Below are 19,451 nucleotides of genomic sequence, written 5' to 3'. Positions count from 1 at the left end.
ATCCACGCGATCTGTCAATCAACTGATCGATAATAGAACACGCGTTCTTTAGTCACGTTTTGACAATTTCTTTGCCACTTCCTGACCCAGAATCATCGTGCGATTTATCTTCAGCTTACCAACACGTGAATTTATCACTCATGCTAAATCTATACATTCCAGAGTTACGAGGAATGTCACGTTTCCCTGTTTTGTAAACAAAAAAATCGTCGTCCGATTTCTCTGTTTACGACGTAAGCACTTTCTCTTTTCGACTGGTGGACAATCGATTATTCGATGCCCACTCTTTTAAATCTTTTATTAAAGAAGTTTTTTTTTTTTCAGTTATGTATCGGATGGTTCCAGCCATCCATTACATAACAATTCCATTAGATTAATATACAATCATTGTTATAATATGCAAGTGATCTCCCTTGGATGTATAATCATTGTCGAATTTCATTAGAATAATATACAATCATTGCCATAATATGTAAGTGACCTCCCTTGGATGTAGCATCTTTGTTGAATACCATTAGAATAATATAAAAACATTATTGTAATATGCAAGTGACATCCATAGAGTGTAGCTTCATTGTTGAATACCATTAGATTAATATGCAATTGTTTTCATACTATGTAAGTGACCTCCATTGAGTGTAGCTTCATTCTAGAATTCCATTATATTAATATACAATTATTGTCATAATATGCAAGTGACCTCCCTTAGATGTAGCTTCATTCTCGAATATCATTAGATTAATATACATTCATTGTCATAATTTGTAAGTGATCTCCTTTGGATGTAGCTTAATTTTCGAATGCCATTACATTTATATAAAATCATTGTTACAATATGCAAGTGACCTCCCTTGGATGTAGCTTCACTGTCAGATTCCATTAGAATAATATACAATCATTGTTATAATATGTAAGTGACCTCCCTTGGATGTAGGTTTATTGTCGAATAGCATTAGGTTGATATACAATCATTGTTATAATATGCAAGTGACCTCCCTTGAATGTAGCTTTGTTGTCGAATACCATTAGAATAATATACAATCATTGTTATAGTATGCAAGTTACCTCCCTTGTATGTAGCTTCATTGCTGAATACCTTTAGAATAATATACACTCATTGTTATGATATGCGAGTGACCTCCCTTGGGTGTAGCTTCGTTGTCTAATACCATTAGATTAATATACACTCATTGTTATAACATGCGAGTGACCTCCCTTTGGTGTAACTTTATTGTCGACTACCATTAGATTTCGCAAGTGGCTTCACTTGGCTGTAGTTTCATTTTCGAATACAATTAGATTGATATATAATCATTGTTATAATATGCAAGTGACCTACCTTGGATGTAGCCTCATTGTCGAATACCATTAGATTAATATGCAATCAATGTAATATTATGCCAGTGAACGCTCTAGGATATGGCTTCATAGCTGGATATTTGTACTAGCATAATACCCAGCGTTGCCGGGGATTGTATCAGAAAGGTGGATATATGTACTAGTAAAATACACGATGTTGCCTGGAATTGGATGACATGGGTGGGATGTTTCCTAAGAGAATTCCTGGGATCGGATCAGATTGGTGGATATTTGTGCTAACAGAATACCCCATATAGGAAGATGGTGTGATTATGTCGTAAAATCATGAAAAATTATTGTCCAGATTAGTAACATATCATAGAATTATGAAAAATGATGAAATGCGAGTTATTTGTTGGTGTGTTTATAATGAAATAACACGCCAGACAATGTCACAAATAATTATTTTAGCAAAGGAAAGGATATTATGTGGGCTAAATTATGAAAAACGATTGTCGAAATTAGTAACATATCCAAGAATTATGAAAAGTGATTAAATGTAAGTTATTGGATTGGTGTGTTTATAATGAAATGAACAGCCCAGGTAGAGTCTTAAAGTTAATATTTTAGTAAGAGGGGGTCGATTATGTGGGTTACATCATTAAAAATGATTGTAGAAATTAGTAACATATCCAAGAAAAGTGAAAAAAGGATGAAATGTTAGTTATGTGATTGGTGTGTTTGTAATTAAATTACCAGCACAGATAATGTCTCAAATGTATTAATTTAGTAAGAGGAAGGGGATTATCTGGGTTAACTCATGAAACATGATTGTCAAAATTAATAACATATCCAAGAATTATGAAAAATTATGAAATGTTAGTTATTTGATGTGCATATTGGTAATGAAATAGACACCCTAGACAATGTCACATGGTTGTTATTTTAGTAAGAGAGGGGCGATTATGCGTGTTGAATCATCGAAAATGATTGTCGAAATTAGTAACATATCCAAGAATTATGAAAAATGATAGAATGTGAGTTATTTGATTGGTGTGTTTATCATGAAATAACCAGTATCAATGTCTCAAAGTTTTTATTTTAGCAAGAGGAGAGGGGATTATGTGGGTTAAATCATGAAAAACGATTAGAAAAATATACAATTATTGTCATAATATGCGAGTGACCTCCCTTGGGTTTAGCTTCATTGTCGAATTCCATTAGATTAATATACAATTGTTGTTATAATATGTAAGTGACCTCCCTTGGGTGTAGCTTCATTGTCGAATACCATTAGATTAATATGAAATCATTGTTATATTATATAAGTGACCTCCCTTGGGTGTAGCTTCATTGTCGAATACCATTAGAATAATATACAATCATTGTTATAATATGCAAGTGATCTCGCTTGGATGTTGCTTCGTTATCGATTACCATTAGAATAATATGCAATCATTACTATAATATGCAAATGACCTCCCTTGGATGTAGCTTCATTGTCGAATATCATTACATAAATATACAATCATTGTTATAATATGCGGGTGAGCTCCCCTGAATGTAACTTCATGATGGGGCGGTTAAGTTGCAAAATCATGAAAAATTATTGTCCAAATAAGTAACATATCCAAGAATTATGAAAAATGATAAACTGTGAGTTATTTGATTTGTGTGTTTGTAATGAAATAAGCAGCCCAGATATTGTCTGAAAGTTAGTATTTAAGTAATGAAAAAAACAACCCCAGCCAGACAATGTCTCAAAGTTATTATTTTAGTAAGAGGAAGGGGATTATGTGGGTTAAATCATGAAAAAATGATTGTCGAAATTAGCAACATATCCAAGAAATATGAAAAGTGATTAAATGTAAGCTATATGTGTTTATAATGAAATAAACAGCCCATATATAGTCTGAAAGTTATTATTTTAGTAAGGGGGGTTAATTATGTAGGTTACATGATAAAAAATGTTCGTAAAAATTAGTAACATATCCAAGAATTATTAAAAATGAGTAAATTTGTGTTATTTGTTTGGTGTGTTCTTAATCAAATAGAAAGCCAAGATGATGTATTAAAGTTATAATTTTAGTAAGAACGGGGCTATAATTAGTGTTAAATCAAGAAAAAGTATTATCGAAATTAGTAAAATATCCAAGAATTATGAAAATTGATGACATGTGAGTAATTTTATTAGTATGTTTGTAATAAAATAGACAGCCCAGACAATTTCTCACATGTATTATTTTAGTAAGAGGTGGGCGATAATGTTGGGTAACTCATGAAACATGATTGTCGAAATAAGTAACATATCCAAGAATTATGAAAAGTTATGAAATGTAAGTTATTTCATTTCTGTTTTTATAATGAAATAAACAGCCGAGGAAAAGCCTCAGAGTTATTTCTTTAGAAGGACGGGGTAAATTATGTGGGGTTAATCATGAAAAATGACTGTTGAAATTAGTAACATATCCAGGAATTATGAAAAATGATCATATGTGAGTTATTTAATTGGTGTGTTTGTAATAAAATAACTAGCTAGATAATATCTGTAAGTTATAATTTTAGTAAGAGGAAAAGGGATTATGTGGGTTAAATCATGAAAAATGATTGTCAAAATTAGTAACACATCCAAGGCTTATGAAATATGATAAAATGTGAGGTATTTGATTAATGTGTTTGTAATGAAATAACCAGTCAGACAATCTCATAAAGTAATTATTTTAGTAAAAGGAAATGATATTATGTGGGTTAAATTATAAAAAACGATTGTCGAAATTAGTAACATATCCAAGAATTATGAAAAGTGATTAAATGTAAGTTATTGGATTGATGTGTTTATAATGAACTGAATAGCCCAGATATAGTCTTAAAGTTAATATTTTAGTAAGAGGGGGTCGATTATGTGGGTTACATAATTAAAAATGATTGTTGAAATTAGTAACATATCCAAGAATTATGAAAAATTATAAAATGTGAGTTATTTGATTGATGTGTTTATAATGAAATAACCAGCAAGACAATATATCAAAGTTATTGTTTAGCAAGAGGTGAGGGGATTATGTGGGTTAAATAAAATAAAACGTTTGTCAAAATTTGTAGCATATCTAAGAATTATGAAAAATGATAAAATATGAGTTATTTGATTGGTGAGTTTATATAATGAAATAAACAGCCCAGATATTGTCTGAAAGTTTTTATTTTAGTAAGAGGGGGTCGATTATGCGGGTTAAATCTTCAACAATGATTGTCGAAATTAGTAACATATCATAGAATAATGAAAAATGATTAAATGTGAGTTATTTGATTGGTGTGTTCGTAATGAAATAGACAGGCTAGAAGATGTATCAAAGTTGTTATTTTTGTAAGAGGAACGGGATCATATCGGTTAATGAGGGGGCGATTATTTGGGTTACTTTATTAAAAATAATTCTGGAAATTAGTAACATATCCAAGAATTATGAAAAATGGTAAAATGTGAGTAAATTGATAGGTGTGTTTGTAATGAAAAAAAAAACAGCCATACAATATCTGAAAGTTATTATTTTAGTAATAGGAGGTGGCGATAATGTGGATTAACTCTTGAAAAATTATTATCGAAATTAGTAACACATCCAAGAATTATGAAAAATGAAGTTTTAGTTATTTGATTGATGTGTTTATAATGAAATAAACGGCCCAGTCAATGTAGCAAATTTATGATTTTAATAAGAATTGGGCGATTATATGTGTGTGCTCATTAAAATTCATAACATATCCAAGAATTATGAAAAAATGATGAAGTGTGATGTATTTTATTGATGTGTTTGTAATGAAATAAACAGCTGAGAAATGTCTCAAAGGTATTACTTTAGTAAGAGGAGAGGGATTATGTGATTGAACTCAGAAAAAAATGACGTTTGAAATTAGCAACATATCCAAAAATTATGAAAAATGATGAAATGTGAGTTATTTGATTGGTATATTCATAATGAAGTAGACATACCAGACAATTTATGAAAGTTAATATTTTAGCAAGAGGTGACGATTATTTGGGTTACTTCATTAAAAATAATCCTCGAAATTAGTAACATATCCAAAAATTATGAAAAATGATATAATGTGAGTTATTTTGTTGGTAGGTTTGTAATGAAATAACCAGCCATACAATGTCTAAAAGTTATTATTTTAGTGATAGAAGGGGGGCGATAATGTGGATTTACTCATGAAAAATGATAGCAGAAATTAGTAACATACCATAGCCTATGTATCAATGTTTTTATTTTAGTAAGAGTGGAGGCAATAATGTAAGTTAAATCATGTGACATGTTTGTTGAAATTAGTAACATATCAAAAAATTATGAAAAATGATTAAATGTGAGTTATTTGGATGATGTGTTTGTCTGGGCTGGTTTTTCATTACAATATCTTAAAGTTATTATTTTAGACAGGTGAGCAATAATGTGGGTTAAATTGTCGAAATGTGTAACAATCCAAGAATTATGGGATTCAACGAGATACGTTAACATATATACTTACAGATTACCAGGAGTCACCCTGTATTCAATGAGATACATGCAAATGTATGCAAGCAGAATACATGGTCACCTCGGATGTAATGAGATAGATGCAAATATATACTAGCAGAATACTTGGCGTTTCCTTGGATTGAACTAGATTGATTGAAATATATACTAACAGAATACCTTGCGTCGCCCAGGATTTCATGAGATTGATTGATATATATACCAGCAAAACACCCAGCGTTGCCCGGGATTGAATAAATAGGTTAGAATATATATTAGCAACATACCTGGCATCGCTTGGAATTTGATGAGATAAATATGTTGCATATTACCTGTCCTTACATGTATATGCTGTAAATTACCTACCCTAGGTAATATACAATTATTTCATATGTGTAATACCCGTCTTATGTAGGTAAAATATTCTTTTGCTCGAAATAGCAAATGATACATAAACATACAAAATTCCTCTCTCATAAGAATAATAAATATATTACAAAACCAAATTCAATATTTTCATTGTGTATACGGTCCCGCGCAACGCCGGGTAGCCCCGCTAGTCTATATATATAAAAGCGAAAATGTATGTATGTGTGTTTGTGTGTCCGCTAAAAACTTTCGACAGACAGAACAAAAATTAACAAACTTGGTATCATATTGAAGCTCCATCCTTCGCCCGAAAAATATTGAAAAATTGGCCAAAAACGTTAATTTTTTCACCCTGAAATCAACAATTTTCTACAGGAGGGGGGGGGTCAACAAAACCATCCTCTCATGACGAGATCGGTTCTACACATGCGTCAGATGACGTCATGACCTGATTTAGTTTAAATAGTTGAAGAACTGACTAAATTTCATGTACGTCGTATTAGCTCAGTTGGTTAGAACGTTGGGTCATTATCTAAATGTTTTGGGTTTGAATCGTGGTGTGAGATGTCTTCTTTCTTTTTTTTTTTCGATTTTTTTTAATTTTAATATTGAAGCAGGGTTATTTAAGCCATTTTTCATGTAACGTTCGTTTTTCTGTTTGTTTTTTACTACACTTATTCTTAGGTTTTCGTTAACACCCCACCCCCCCACCCCCGACAGTACAAACACACACCCAAAAACGTCCGGGTACCCACCGATTTTTAAAATTTTAATATCGAAACAGGCTTATTTAAACCATTTTTCACGTGTTTTTTTTATTTTTTTTTTATTTTTCAGAAGTTTTAACGTTCGTTTTTATGGTTTCTTTTTTGTTTTTGTTTTTCAGATTTTTACATTTAACATCATTCGTTTGCCTTACGTTAGTTTTTTTTGTGTTTTTTGTTTTGATCCCCCCCCCCCCCCCGTTTTATTTTTCAGATAAGTTTTAACGTTCGTTTTTCTGTTTTCTTTTTTTACTTCGCTTATTCTTAGGTTTTCATTAACAACCACACACACCTCCAAACACTCGGGCAATGCCGGGTACCCCCCCCCCACTAGTCTATATATATATAAAAGGCAAAATGGTTGCGTGTTTTTTGTATGTCTAAGAAAGGCTTTTAGGAGGGGGGGTTCTCGACAAATTTACATTTATTTAGAACTTTCCTTATACTTCCTAGATTATAATAATCTATGATTTGCGAACGGACTTCATCCCTACATTTATTTTGATTGACTTTTATAAAATTCCCTCTATTCCGTCCTTTCGCATGTTTGTTTGTCTTTTTCATATAAAAGCAAGACTAATTGGAGTGAAGTGGGCCACCTAACTTGTTGGCCGGGACTTCCAGAAAGGCAATTAGCTTTGATCAATGTTGCGAAAACCCTTGATATCAAACAATTGCTATGCATTTGAGAGCTCCCTCCTTTTCGGGGGAGCTTGGTTTCTCCAACATTGAGGGAAAACAAATAAATGAAACGGCGGAAAGATTAACTGGCCTTCAGCCAGCATTTATTTCTGCATCTGCATGATTTTTTAACTTATTCACTTCAAGTCAACTTTTTGATTGACATCGATAAATTTGAACCCTTTTCACTTCCTCTTGCATTGTCGCGTGTCAGTAAGATCTCAGCTTTTCTTTCACTTTCTTTTCTGCTTTCACGTCACGGGTTCAAGCCTGCCTACTAACACTTTTTTTTACACCTCCAAACACCTAGGCAATGCCGGGCACCCCTGCTAGTCCATTAATAAAACAGAAAAATTGTTTAAATTAATAAAAGTGAGTTAATAAAAGTTTGTTTTTAAAGGAATATACAAATTAGTTATCCTTTTTGAAGTCGCCAGTAAATTCACCACTAAGTATATAATGAAGTTGTAAAATAGAAAAGGACCCTGGTGTTGAGGGATCTTTATATGTAGATGACTTACTGGTATTTTGCAGATCAAAGTATATATGCACCATTGAACGCAAACTCCAACACTGCTTAAATAAATTAGACAAATGGAAAATGGTGATAAATTTTCCCAATCCAAAACCAAATGCGTTCATTTCTGCCACAAGAGAAAGCTTCATAACGACCTACATTGAAGCTTGGAAGAACAATAATCCCCACCGTAGAAGAACACAAATTTCTGGGTTTAATATTTGACAAAAAACTGTCATTCATCCCACTATCTGAAGAATCTAAGAAATAGTTGCAACAAAAGACTGCAACTACTACGTGTAATAGCTCATACAGAATGGGGAGCCGATCAAGAAACATTCCTGAGATTATATAGGACTTTGATTAGATTAAAACTTGACTATGGTAGTTTTATATACAAATCAGCCAGAAAATCCTACCTAAAGATTTTAGATCCAATTTGCCATGGAGGACTGAGATTAGCTCTCGGTGATTTTAGAATGTCCCTAGTTGAAAGCCTCCATGCAGAGGCTAACAAAATATCTTTAAATATAAGGAATCAAAAACTGGATGCACAATATTACACTAAATTAAAAGCATAACGAAATAATCCAGCGTACAAAGCTACATTCAATCCGAGATATAAAGAGGCATTTGAAGCAAAAAGAAAGGCTATAAAGCCCTTTAGTCTTAGAATGAAAGCAATACTGCAGGAATCAGAAATGACTGTAGAAAATATCCACGAACACATACTACCTAAAACACCACCTTGGATACTCAAAAAACCGAAAGTAATCCTAAACTTAAATGAGCTCCCAAAAGCGAAAACCCACCCTAATATCTACCAAGAAAAAGTCTATGATATTCTCCTGAAATATCCAGACCATCTACCTATTTTCACTGATGGTTCTAAAGACCATAATAGAGTGGCATGTGCTGCCGTATCAAATGAAAAAACTCTTAAAAAAGCTCTTCCAGCAGAAAGCTCTATTTTTACTGCCGAAATATGTGCCATCGACCTCGCACTGAGCATTCTAGAAAAAGATAAACATAGGAAATTCCTAATTTTTCAGATTCACTTTCCGTTTTAACATCTCTGAATGACAAAAAACTTGAAAACCCTCTAATCATCAAACTAACAAACAGAATTGATTAATTATCTGAACACAAAGAAATATTTATATGTTGGATCCCAAGTAAGAAGAAATGAAAGAGCGGACTTAGCAGCCAAATCAGCTTTAAACTTGAATCCAGATACAATAAACATACCATATACTGACTTCAAACCCAAAATTAATCAATTAATTCACGCAAAATGACAACGACAGTGGAATAACCACATAACAAATTATACCAAATCAAACACATACTGGAAAAATGGAGACAAACTCCCCCCCAAAATCCAGAAAAGAACAAGTCATTATAACTAAAATCCATATTGGCCATACAAAACTCACACACTCCTTCATTCTAAAACAAGAACAACAACCACAATGCTCGTTCTGCCAGAAAATTTGCACCATTAAACATCTTTTCGTGGAATGTAGAGCTCTAGATAATGCTAGAAAACAATATCTCAAACACAACAGCATGAAGAAACTTTTCGAAAACAACTGTTTGGATGAAATATTATCCTTTTTAAGAGTAACAAGGATCTTTACAAAAATATAAATTATTCTCTGAATCAACCCAACTAAATCTTATGAATGAATATTTGAGGATGTAAAAAACTTTAAAAACAAAAAAAAAAAAAGATCGTTAGATATTAAAACAAACAAAACTATTGAACTATACAGAATAGATAAATACTTGAAGACATAAAGTACTTTGAATACATATAATTTTTTTTTCTTTAATTCTGGGTTTGGCATTAAATAACCTGAAAAGGGTTGATATGCCATTAAACAAAAACCAACCAACCAACTAAAATAGAAAAGTAAAACTTTAATATGAATAGATGTATATATATATATACATCTATTCATATTAAAAGTTCACTTTTCTATTTTTATTTTCTATTTTTATAATATATTTAACAAATGATGACCTTGAGGGTCATGGGAGGGCTAGTCACAATTTGCTTGGGGAATACATCATCATCACGTATCGCTTTTTTTCTTTTAATCAGATTCTATGAAATTTGTCTGACTCACAGCAATGATTTTGACTCCACAGCTCTGTGTTTTATTTTTATTTATTGATGCGTATATAAATCCACATACATCTTACTCAGGTTATAGTTATGAAGACAGGTTCTTGCTTGTCTGCATGCAAAAATCACCAATTTTTAGTATTTAATAAAGTTTTATTACAAAGAGGAGTAGCCTTTTGGCCTAGATAAACAGTGACCCTATAGTAATAAAAAAAATATGTACTTTCCATCAGTGTAACAGCATCTCTTGCTTATCTGTTGATAAGTCCATGCAGACATTGATATTTATAAAACAATCTTATTACAAAGAGAACAAAAGTCACAGAAAACATCAGAGAGACAGTTTATTTTTGTACGCATGAGAGAAATAGGACGACAGACAGACAGATAGCTCTTCCTGCTACACTCAGCCACACTGTGAACTGTCCTTCATTGGTGGAAAGTGGCTTGGACATAGTTTTCCTGCTTAAAATCTCACCAGCCAAAGAAACAGAAAATTAGCAATACACAGGGATAATAAAATGCTTTGGATAATTACAGATTTCAAGGGGGTTCTCCTAAAATTGTCATATTTTAAAAACCAAAGCACCCCAAGTCCTCCAAATACCACCGTTTTGTTTGAAAATGAATATACTTTCAAATAAATTAATAATAATGTACATTATATATTTTAAGAGTTTTAATAAGCAAATAAAGTGCTAAAAATGTTAACATCATAAAACAGCGTTTTCTGCTAAGATTTTGTAATGACCGCCTTCCCTGATTTATAAATGGTCATACCACGATTCTCTTAAGATTCACCAGCCAAAGAAACAGAAAATCTCCACCTAGAATTAATGTGGTTTCATGACGTCCCTCTGAGGTGACCTCTAACCTTTAAGTGTCACTCTAACTTTTCCATTCAAACACCCGGATAAATCATTACCTTGAAAATCACGTAATTTCATCAACTTCCATACTGGGATCACCTTTGACCCTTATGTTTCACTCAAACTTTTCCATTCAAACACAGCCTTCATTACGTAAGATCTAGGTTGTCATAATGTTATTATAATAATGCTTTTTGAACTAAACATCAAAAGGATAGATTATGTTTTTTATATCAAAATCAATATATTGTATTTCAGACAATAAACTAATCACACCATACTCATTGACATTAGCTTCATCACAATGAATGTAAATTGATAACACTATCAATAAAAATTGTTTTTAAGCAGAAATAATGAACTTCAAATCCAGAATACTTTATATATGTACATTTTTGCATATTGTCAAAAAATTTTTAAAAAGATAGTAAATTTTTTTTTACATATATTATGTAATATCTTATATTATGTTATGTTAATTTCTTGAAATTTATAAAACACTAGCGAGGGGTACCCGGCGTTGCCCAGGTGTTTGGAGGTGTGTGTGGAAACTCCGGGGGTGGGGAGGGTTAAAAAAAAAAAAAAGTAAGTATGAGGATCGAACCCGAACCGTTGAGGCAAAGTTGTAAATTTAAGTGTGGAAAAAAAAACGTGCGACGTTAACTATTACCCCACCGCGAGATGCTAACAGAAACACATTTGAATTTATTTAATTACTTGGATTTAGCAGGTGCCCGTTTTAATGAGTTAATGAGGTCAAGTTTGACTGCGGGATTTCATTTACTGCTGAACGTTTTCCCCCCCCCCCAAGATGTTATAGGAAAAAGACTAACCCACATGCGGCGAGCGACAAATGTTGAATATTTATCTTCCTGAAAGTGAGCAAATTAAATAGACAGGCGAGCTTTGTTGTTAACTGTGAGATATTATGATTTATATGTGATATAAAAAGTTTTAAAAAGTTGTGAAGCGAGCAACCGCTTCTCTGAAAAAAGCCTTTTGTAGACACACAGAAAAAGCGAACACACATACATACATACATACATACATTTTCGCTTTTAAATTTATAGATGTATTTTGTTAAAAAAACAAAAAAAAACATTAGTAGTTAGGTGAGATTCAGACTTGGATATTAACATCATAAAACTACTGCTTTAGTAATGTATACTCTACCTATTCCTTTTTTGTCAATCAATCACATGTTTCTATTTGTGTATAAACAAACAACATTACTTTTTAATAGTACATAGATAGATTTATAAAATTCTGTAATTTTTTTTTTTCAGTGCTTATGAGTACAGGGAGGAATTGGTACTCATCTGATTGCAATAACATTGTATTTAAAGCCTAAATAAGATCTTCTCACAGTAGTCATACATGACTACTTCATATAGGTTTATACATGGAATGGTTCACCTTCTCTATTTGATGTTGCCTTTAATAACATCACTAAGCTGGATATTTTACAAAACTAAATGAAATCCTGGAATCCAGTAAACCAAAGAGAACACAAGAAAATATATACTATGACATAATTAACTGGTTAATTAGGGAAAGTAAAATTAATGTTTTTAACGTTTTTACTAATTCAATGTTTATAAGTTAAAGGAGAACTTTAATGGAACGCTCAAATCTCTTATATATATTTTTTTATTGGTCCCATGATAAAAGGAGGTGGACCTGTGAATTCGCCCTCGTCTGTTCATACTTTTCTCAATAACTATGCCTTGGAATTTAAAAAAATTTCGCACAAACATTAAACATGATATGAGTAAAAAAGTAACGGAACGGATTTTCCGGGAAAATTCTGGTTGTCACTCCCTAGGGGTGCCTTTCGGGTTAAAATGGCTAAAATTGACACTTTTGTGCTTATTAAAAAAATTGATGCCTTGGATTTTTATAAAACTTTCTGAAAAGTTGTAAGTAACTGCTTTCTATATAATTTTGTTTGTCTATACTTCGCGATAACTCTTGGGTGTGTCCCAGGGGCTCTTTTAGGGCTAATAAAAACACTTCATTGGGACTATTTTACTATATTTGTCCAAAATTTTCTGTGTATTTCTATTTAGCAGTTTTGCATGGTGCTGAACTCAAAATTAAATTTATTAAGGCCTTGGAGACTTTTGTATGCGTTGGCGGGGTGCAAATGATGGACTTACTTATATATAAAAGGCACTGTGTCTGTTCCCTTGGACTCCAAAGTGATTTGGCTGATTTTTTTGAAATTTCATACAAGTGTTCGAAAATGTGCTTAGATAGATTTTGTATTGGAATGCCTCCAATAAGTATCGATAATCAAAAAAATTCGATTAAAGAAGGAAGAGTCCAATTTTGACAAAAGTTAACACCTTTATACAGCTTAACATTATAAGTGCATTTCAAAAGTTATATCACCGCACAAGCAGAAGGACCCGGCATATAAAATCAACAGTAGGTATTTTGATAAGACAGAGGCATGTTCAAAATGGATGTTTCTGTTTAGAGCACAATTGAAACATGACACTTGACTTTTGCATTTTAAACTTTAATTCAAGCCATTATATAAATAGTTTTATAAAATCAACAGTAGGTTCTCTACAGTGCAATACTGACTACAATGTACTGTGGAATAAGTAACTGTGGGGAGGCATGTGAAACTTGATGATAATTCATTTTCTTGTGGGACATATCATAGCCACTCGATGAATATACGAAGACTAGAAAGTGACTAAGGATAACAGGATTTGAGAAGTAGATTTGAGAATATCATTATTTAATTCTATATTGTTTCTAGTCTCTTTTTATCTCTTTATTTTTGACAGGTTTTGGTGAAAGGTGATATTTTACTAAACACTTCATTGACAGAAGCATTTTGTATTGCTATGGTGGAGGCTGTTTCTTGTGGGTAAGATTTCTTGTTTTTACATCTGCCAAGACAGAAATTATATAAACTTGGTCAAAATATTAGTCATGGTCCAACTTAGAATTCATATCCTCATCATCATTCGCTAGACATGCTGTCATGCATTGGATGACTTTAAGAACTTGACTTTTAAACTAACCTATCTCTGCCCAGGTCTTTATTTATCTCTCCTTCCCTCTGGGCTATTTTTATCTCTTCTCATGTTTTCCGTGTAAACTTACCCTGCTACCTTAACTGTTCTACATCTACTAATGCAAGAACTCTCATCCATTCTTTCAAACTGATACCATCAGAACTTATTTAATTTTAAGATATCTATATCAAAGGTCACCATGACAGAAAAGGTTACAGTTTGGTCATAACTTTTGTTTTGCTCATAGTAGAGACTCACTAATTGATCCATATTATAACCAATGAAGTCCTTCATCTTATATAATCTTAGTTATGGTCTAAATTTTGACATAATTTTAACTTCTGATTTATTTTCCAAATGTAATATCTGGTGCTACCAGATCAGGCTGTTTGAAGCTACTGGCTTCCTGGGAGCTAAAATGCACCAAATATTGACGTCATTGCTTTTTTGTTTCTTTTCCCTTTGCAAAACTTAATCGTATTCTACAAAGTCAAAAACAAAAACATCAATTTTTCTCTACAAAACAACTAAACCAAATATCATGAATAACTATTTTAAGATATGAAGAATTTAAAGCATAAAATCATTTTTCCAAAATTACTGGATTCAGCATTAAATAGCCCGAAAATGTGTTGATATGGTGTAAAACAAATCAACCAAACCAAATTTAATGTATGGATCTGATACTCTTTAATGATCACTGTGAAAAATATTAGCCTGATCAGATAAATAGTTTTTGAGTTATCAATGTTTCCATTGCACACCTTTGGGAATATTTCATACAGTATGAAGAAGTATAGTTCAGATAAGTTTTTTTGACCAATCCTTATGTTGTCAGGCAGAGGTATGCAGTCTTCTGACTGACATGTTATGATCTTTTTATAATTCATTGTAATTTTTTTTAAAGGATCAAGTGTTGTCTATATGTCAATACCAATTATTGGCATATATTTTTCTGCAAGAACTTCTACAATTTCTTAGTTGATGCTGTCTTGAATAGATGATACTTGTACAGTTTAGTCAAGGCATTAAAAAATGAAAATGAAAATTTCAAAATGGCTGACTTCAACACACTCTCATAAGAACGTGTTTTTCTGCTGTAAAAAAAAATTACTCAATCAAATTAAATAAAAAATTTTCGGAGATCTTCAGTCCAAAACGGATACGTACAATATAACCTTTTTTTTCGATAATTTCATTTTTGAATGTCTTGACTAAACTGTACAAGTACCAAATAGACTTACAGATGTACTTTGTTTAATGTTGAATAACGTTCTTATATCAGAAACGAGTTTAGTTTAAAAATTAGAATGTGAAAACGGATAAAAATATATTGAGTTCTCTTCAATTTTAACTTGTGATATCTTGTTTATTTTTGGGTTATTTTGATAATTGCTGTCGCAGAAATGTTGAGGACTGTGAGTGGAATAGGTCTTGAGATGATCATAGACTTGACGCAAAAAAGACTGGGAACTTAATACAATTATGAATTGTTGCAAAGATAAAGAGGAAGCATTAGACAGGAAATTACAAAGGTTAAAAATTGGTGGCTCAAATCCTTAAAGTGATTCAGAGAATAATTGAGCAGCAAATAAGTTAGATAAGCATAGATGAAATACAGTTTAGATTTATGCCTGGACAAATTATCTCTTATGCAATATTTATCTTGAGACAAACACAAGAGAAGTATCTTGGTAAGGAGAAGAACCTGCATTACCTTTTTTTGAAGAAGAAGAAAAAGAAAACTTTTGACAGAATGCCAAGAGAGATTGCCAAGTTGGCTTTGCATAAACTAGGGACAAACTCGATTGTTGAAGGTTGTTTGAGTAATGTACAAAAATACTTAAAATCGTGTTAAAATTAACAGCACATTTAATGACTGCTCTAATGTCAAAGTAGGAGCACTTTTGTGTTCTGCACCGAGCCCATTTATGTTTTACAACCATTGTCCAAACAATATAACACGGTGAAAACTGTGGTCTCACCAGTCAAAGGTCATTCCTTGATCAGACAGAACCAATATAACATGGTGAAGACTGCAGTGTTCACCGGTACATAAGTATAGTCCTAGGTGGCTCCAATTTTGGAACACCCACAGAAGCTCAATAGCGTGGTCTCTGTCAGTTCTACGGTGACAGGGTTGATGCGTGATTTCTCAGAAAAAAAAACTTTACAAAAAAATAAAAATAAAGAATTAAAAAAAAGAAACAAAGTACACAACTCAAGTCTCCAGGAATACACATGTCGCAGGCCGTGTTTGCAGGTGCTGGGTTTGCCGCCCATCTGTCCTGTTTGCTGCCTCCTGAAAGAAATTACCTTGAATTAATATCATTTGTTGGTTAGTTAGTCACGAATTCCGTATGCAATAAATGATTGACTCCAGACGTAAATCTTAGGTTTTTGTTTATAAAGATTGATTATTGAATAAATTTTGGATACAAAGAAAAATATTATTTTACAATTATGAAAAGGGGGAAAAATATATATGCAATGTTTTTTTCTTTTAACAAGCAGCCTGCATAGACAATGACTCAAACAAGACTTTGTTTTCGACACCCGATTGTCTCTTCTCTCTCTCTTTCTCTAACAGTGAACAGGATTAGCGCGAGTAATAGAGTGGACAGCCCTGACTCTCAATTTAACTGGGTTTATCTGCTTTCAATTCGCTTCTCAACTGGCATAAAAAAGCTCTGTGCACTCTTTATAGTGAGATAGCAGTGTGGTGTCTGAGAAGTCTGGGTTTCTCATTCAGCCAATCTATCTTCGTTACGTCAAACTTGGATTCACCCTAATTGGCTAGAGTGGCCAAATCACTTGTGCATATCAAGTGATTTTCCCAACATAATTGAACTTTTCCACACGGCAAAATCCTAACAACCTTGACCATATCCAAGACAAAACCAAAACAATACTAGTTGATATCATGTAACAGTTCTCGTCACAAAACCATATTATTATTAATATTCCCAAAGTTATTTTTTTCCTCTTGTATTTTGCATCTCCAAGTAACAATTTGAGCCAGCAAGGCCGCCGGATGCCGCCACTCTCACACAATAAAAAATCTAATTCGGCCCTAATTCACCCATTATTGATGTAATTTTTAAACATCACAGGTGGTTGGGTCACAAGAGTTTTGTATAGATTGTTTGGAAAAGATGCTGCTTGCTGATGATTTAGTACTTTCCTGTGAATCAATGGAACACTTACTTGTTAAAGACTTGGAGAAATGCTATGGAAAGTAAAGGTTTATGAGTGAATAATACCAAAACCAATGTAATGATCAATGGTTGTGATGTTTGAAAACTCTCAAAAAGAAGAAAGTTACCCTGCTCAATTTGTGGAAAGGGAGTCAGATTCAGCTCAATATTTTATGGTACTTGCAAGCATTGGGTACAGAAGAAATACAGTGGAATTATTGATAGGTTGGAATAGGAAGGCCAGTTTACATGCAAGAAATGTAAGATAATGGAAATGGATGAGAAATCAGATGTAGAGAAAGTCTGTCTTGATAGTGACGCTATTGAGGTTGTTGAGAAATTTTGTAACCTTGGTGATATGATTAAAGCACAAGGTGGCGCAATAGACCAGGAGACTTTAGAGATATGTCCACATTGAAGTAATAGATGAGAGTTCTTGGTTTATTACATGAAAAACTGTTGAGGTAGCAGATCCAGTTTATAGGCAGAGGCAGAGGGAAATATAAAAGGAAGCAATAAGAATGACGTTGAGAGAAAGAGAAATAAACTAGCCAACGATAGGTTAGTTTGGAAATCAATTTCTTAAAGCCACCCAATGCATGTCAGCAGGTAAAATGGATGTTAAGCTGAATCTGATCATGATGATTTGATAAATTTAATTTTTTCTCATTTTATAAATGAGCAATTCTTTTACTTATGTCAATAATAGTTTTATTTTCCAAGACTACTTTAAGTTAGGGACTATTTTTATGTGACTGGTGATTTATTTTATGTGAAAAAAATATTGGTATATTTCACATTTGATGTGTATGATCTTATTAAATAAAAGCAAACACTCATCAATATAGAAGGATTAATATAGGATTTAAAGTTGTATTCCAGAAAAATATCTGAAAACTTTATTGAATGAAATATAAATGAGATTTTTGCTCTATTATCAAATTGTGTTTCCATCTGTTTTATATGGTTCTGGGCCCTTTATTATTTAGCTGTTAAAAGATACTTTTAGTTTGATTTCTAATGTACTATAATTATATTAAGAAGAGTTGATGTGTAAGTTGTTGAAATGAATCGGATATGAATAGTCAAATTTCATCTCATTTTTCATGTTTTTTAAAAAAAATTTTTTTTTTTTGAAGAGTTGTGAAATTTTGCTTTTATTATAGTTAATTTTTGTTTACCATAAGATGACATCAATTTTGTAAGGATATTTTCACTTGCTCAAAACCTGCATTTTTAGTTATAGACTGTGAAATTTAACTTTTTGCATCATTAGCACCACAAGTTTTCTAATTTCCAATAAACTTTAAATTTGGTAGCTAATTGAGCAATACGGATAAGGTTTCAAACCCTACAACCATAGAAAAGGCTTTAAGAAACAAATGTTGATAAACTCATCTTAAGCATAATAATAAATGATAGTATCGTCCTAATATTTATATACTTCATTTAATTAAAAATGTACTAACCGTGCACAGATGACACCAGTTGTGTGGTATTAAAAGATTTTTGCAGATCAAAACATTGCTCGTATTAACACATAATGACACATTTTCAACCATTTCCTTTAAAACTGAACAGCTGTGGGTTTTGCTTTTGCATTAGACACAAGCCTGCCATGACTGTTTATCAAATAGTCTTTTCATAACGTCCCCATAATATAAGGCCTACTGTTAACCGTGTGATTATTGTGTAATATTTATTTCCTTTCAAATGTAAAAAAAAAAAAAAAATGGAGATTACCGCTTCATCTTGTCTCTCCTCAACAAAATTGGTCCAATAAAGTGTATAAAGGATACTTACATGATTAAGATTATTTTTGATTTGAGGTGTGCAAAGCATTGATTTGGGTTTATGCTTCAACTGAACTCCGCCATAGTTTTTCAAGGGGTTGTGGGATTTGTTTCCATTATAATTATTTTTTATTTACCATAAGATGGCATCACTTTTCTAAGTAATTTTCACAGACTCAAAACCTGTATTTTTAGTTATATACTGTGAAATTTAACTTCTGAACCAATTACACACAAGATGGCGAATCTTGTCATTTTTAATGTACTTTGCACAGTATAATATTAGGTGGCTAA

At 32.2% G+C, this 19,451-nt stretch overlaps 1 protein-coding gene across 1 annotated transcript in view; it reads left to right on the top strand.

Annotated features, from left to right (window-relative positions):
• The window catches only part of LOC145255697 (phosphatidylinositol N-acetylglucosaminyltransferase subunit A-like), a 75,835-nt gene that overhangs the window by 35,757 nt on the left and 20,627 nt on the right, over nucleotides 1–19,451 (top strand). Inside the window, exon 8 of the mRNA XM_080114273.1 lies at nucleotides 13,934–14,016. Coding sequence (XP_079970399.1) covers nucleotides 13,934–14,016 — 83 coding nt within the window. The remainder of the gene's footprint in view (nucleotides 1–13,933; nucleotides 14,017–19,451) is intronic.

Source organism: Euprymna scolopes, chromosome 31, assembly GCF_053919585.1.
Source record: "Euprymna scolopes isolate OS-2025 chromosome 31, ASM5391958v1, whole genome shotgun sequence".
Classification (NCBI taxonomy): domain Eukaryota; kingdom Metazoa; phylum Mollusca; class Cephalopoda; order Sepiida; family Sepiolidae; genus Euprymna; species Euprymna scolopes.
The sequence above is the reverse complement of the archived record's forward strand: the minus strand, read 5'-3'. Positions and strand labels throughout refer to the sequence as shown.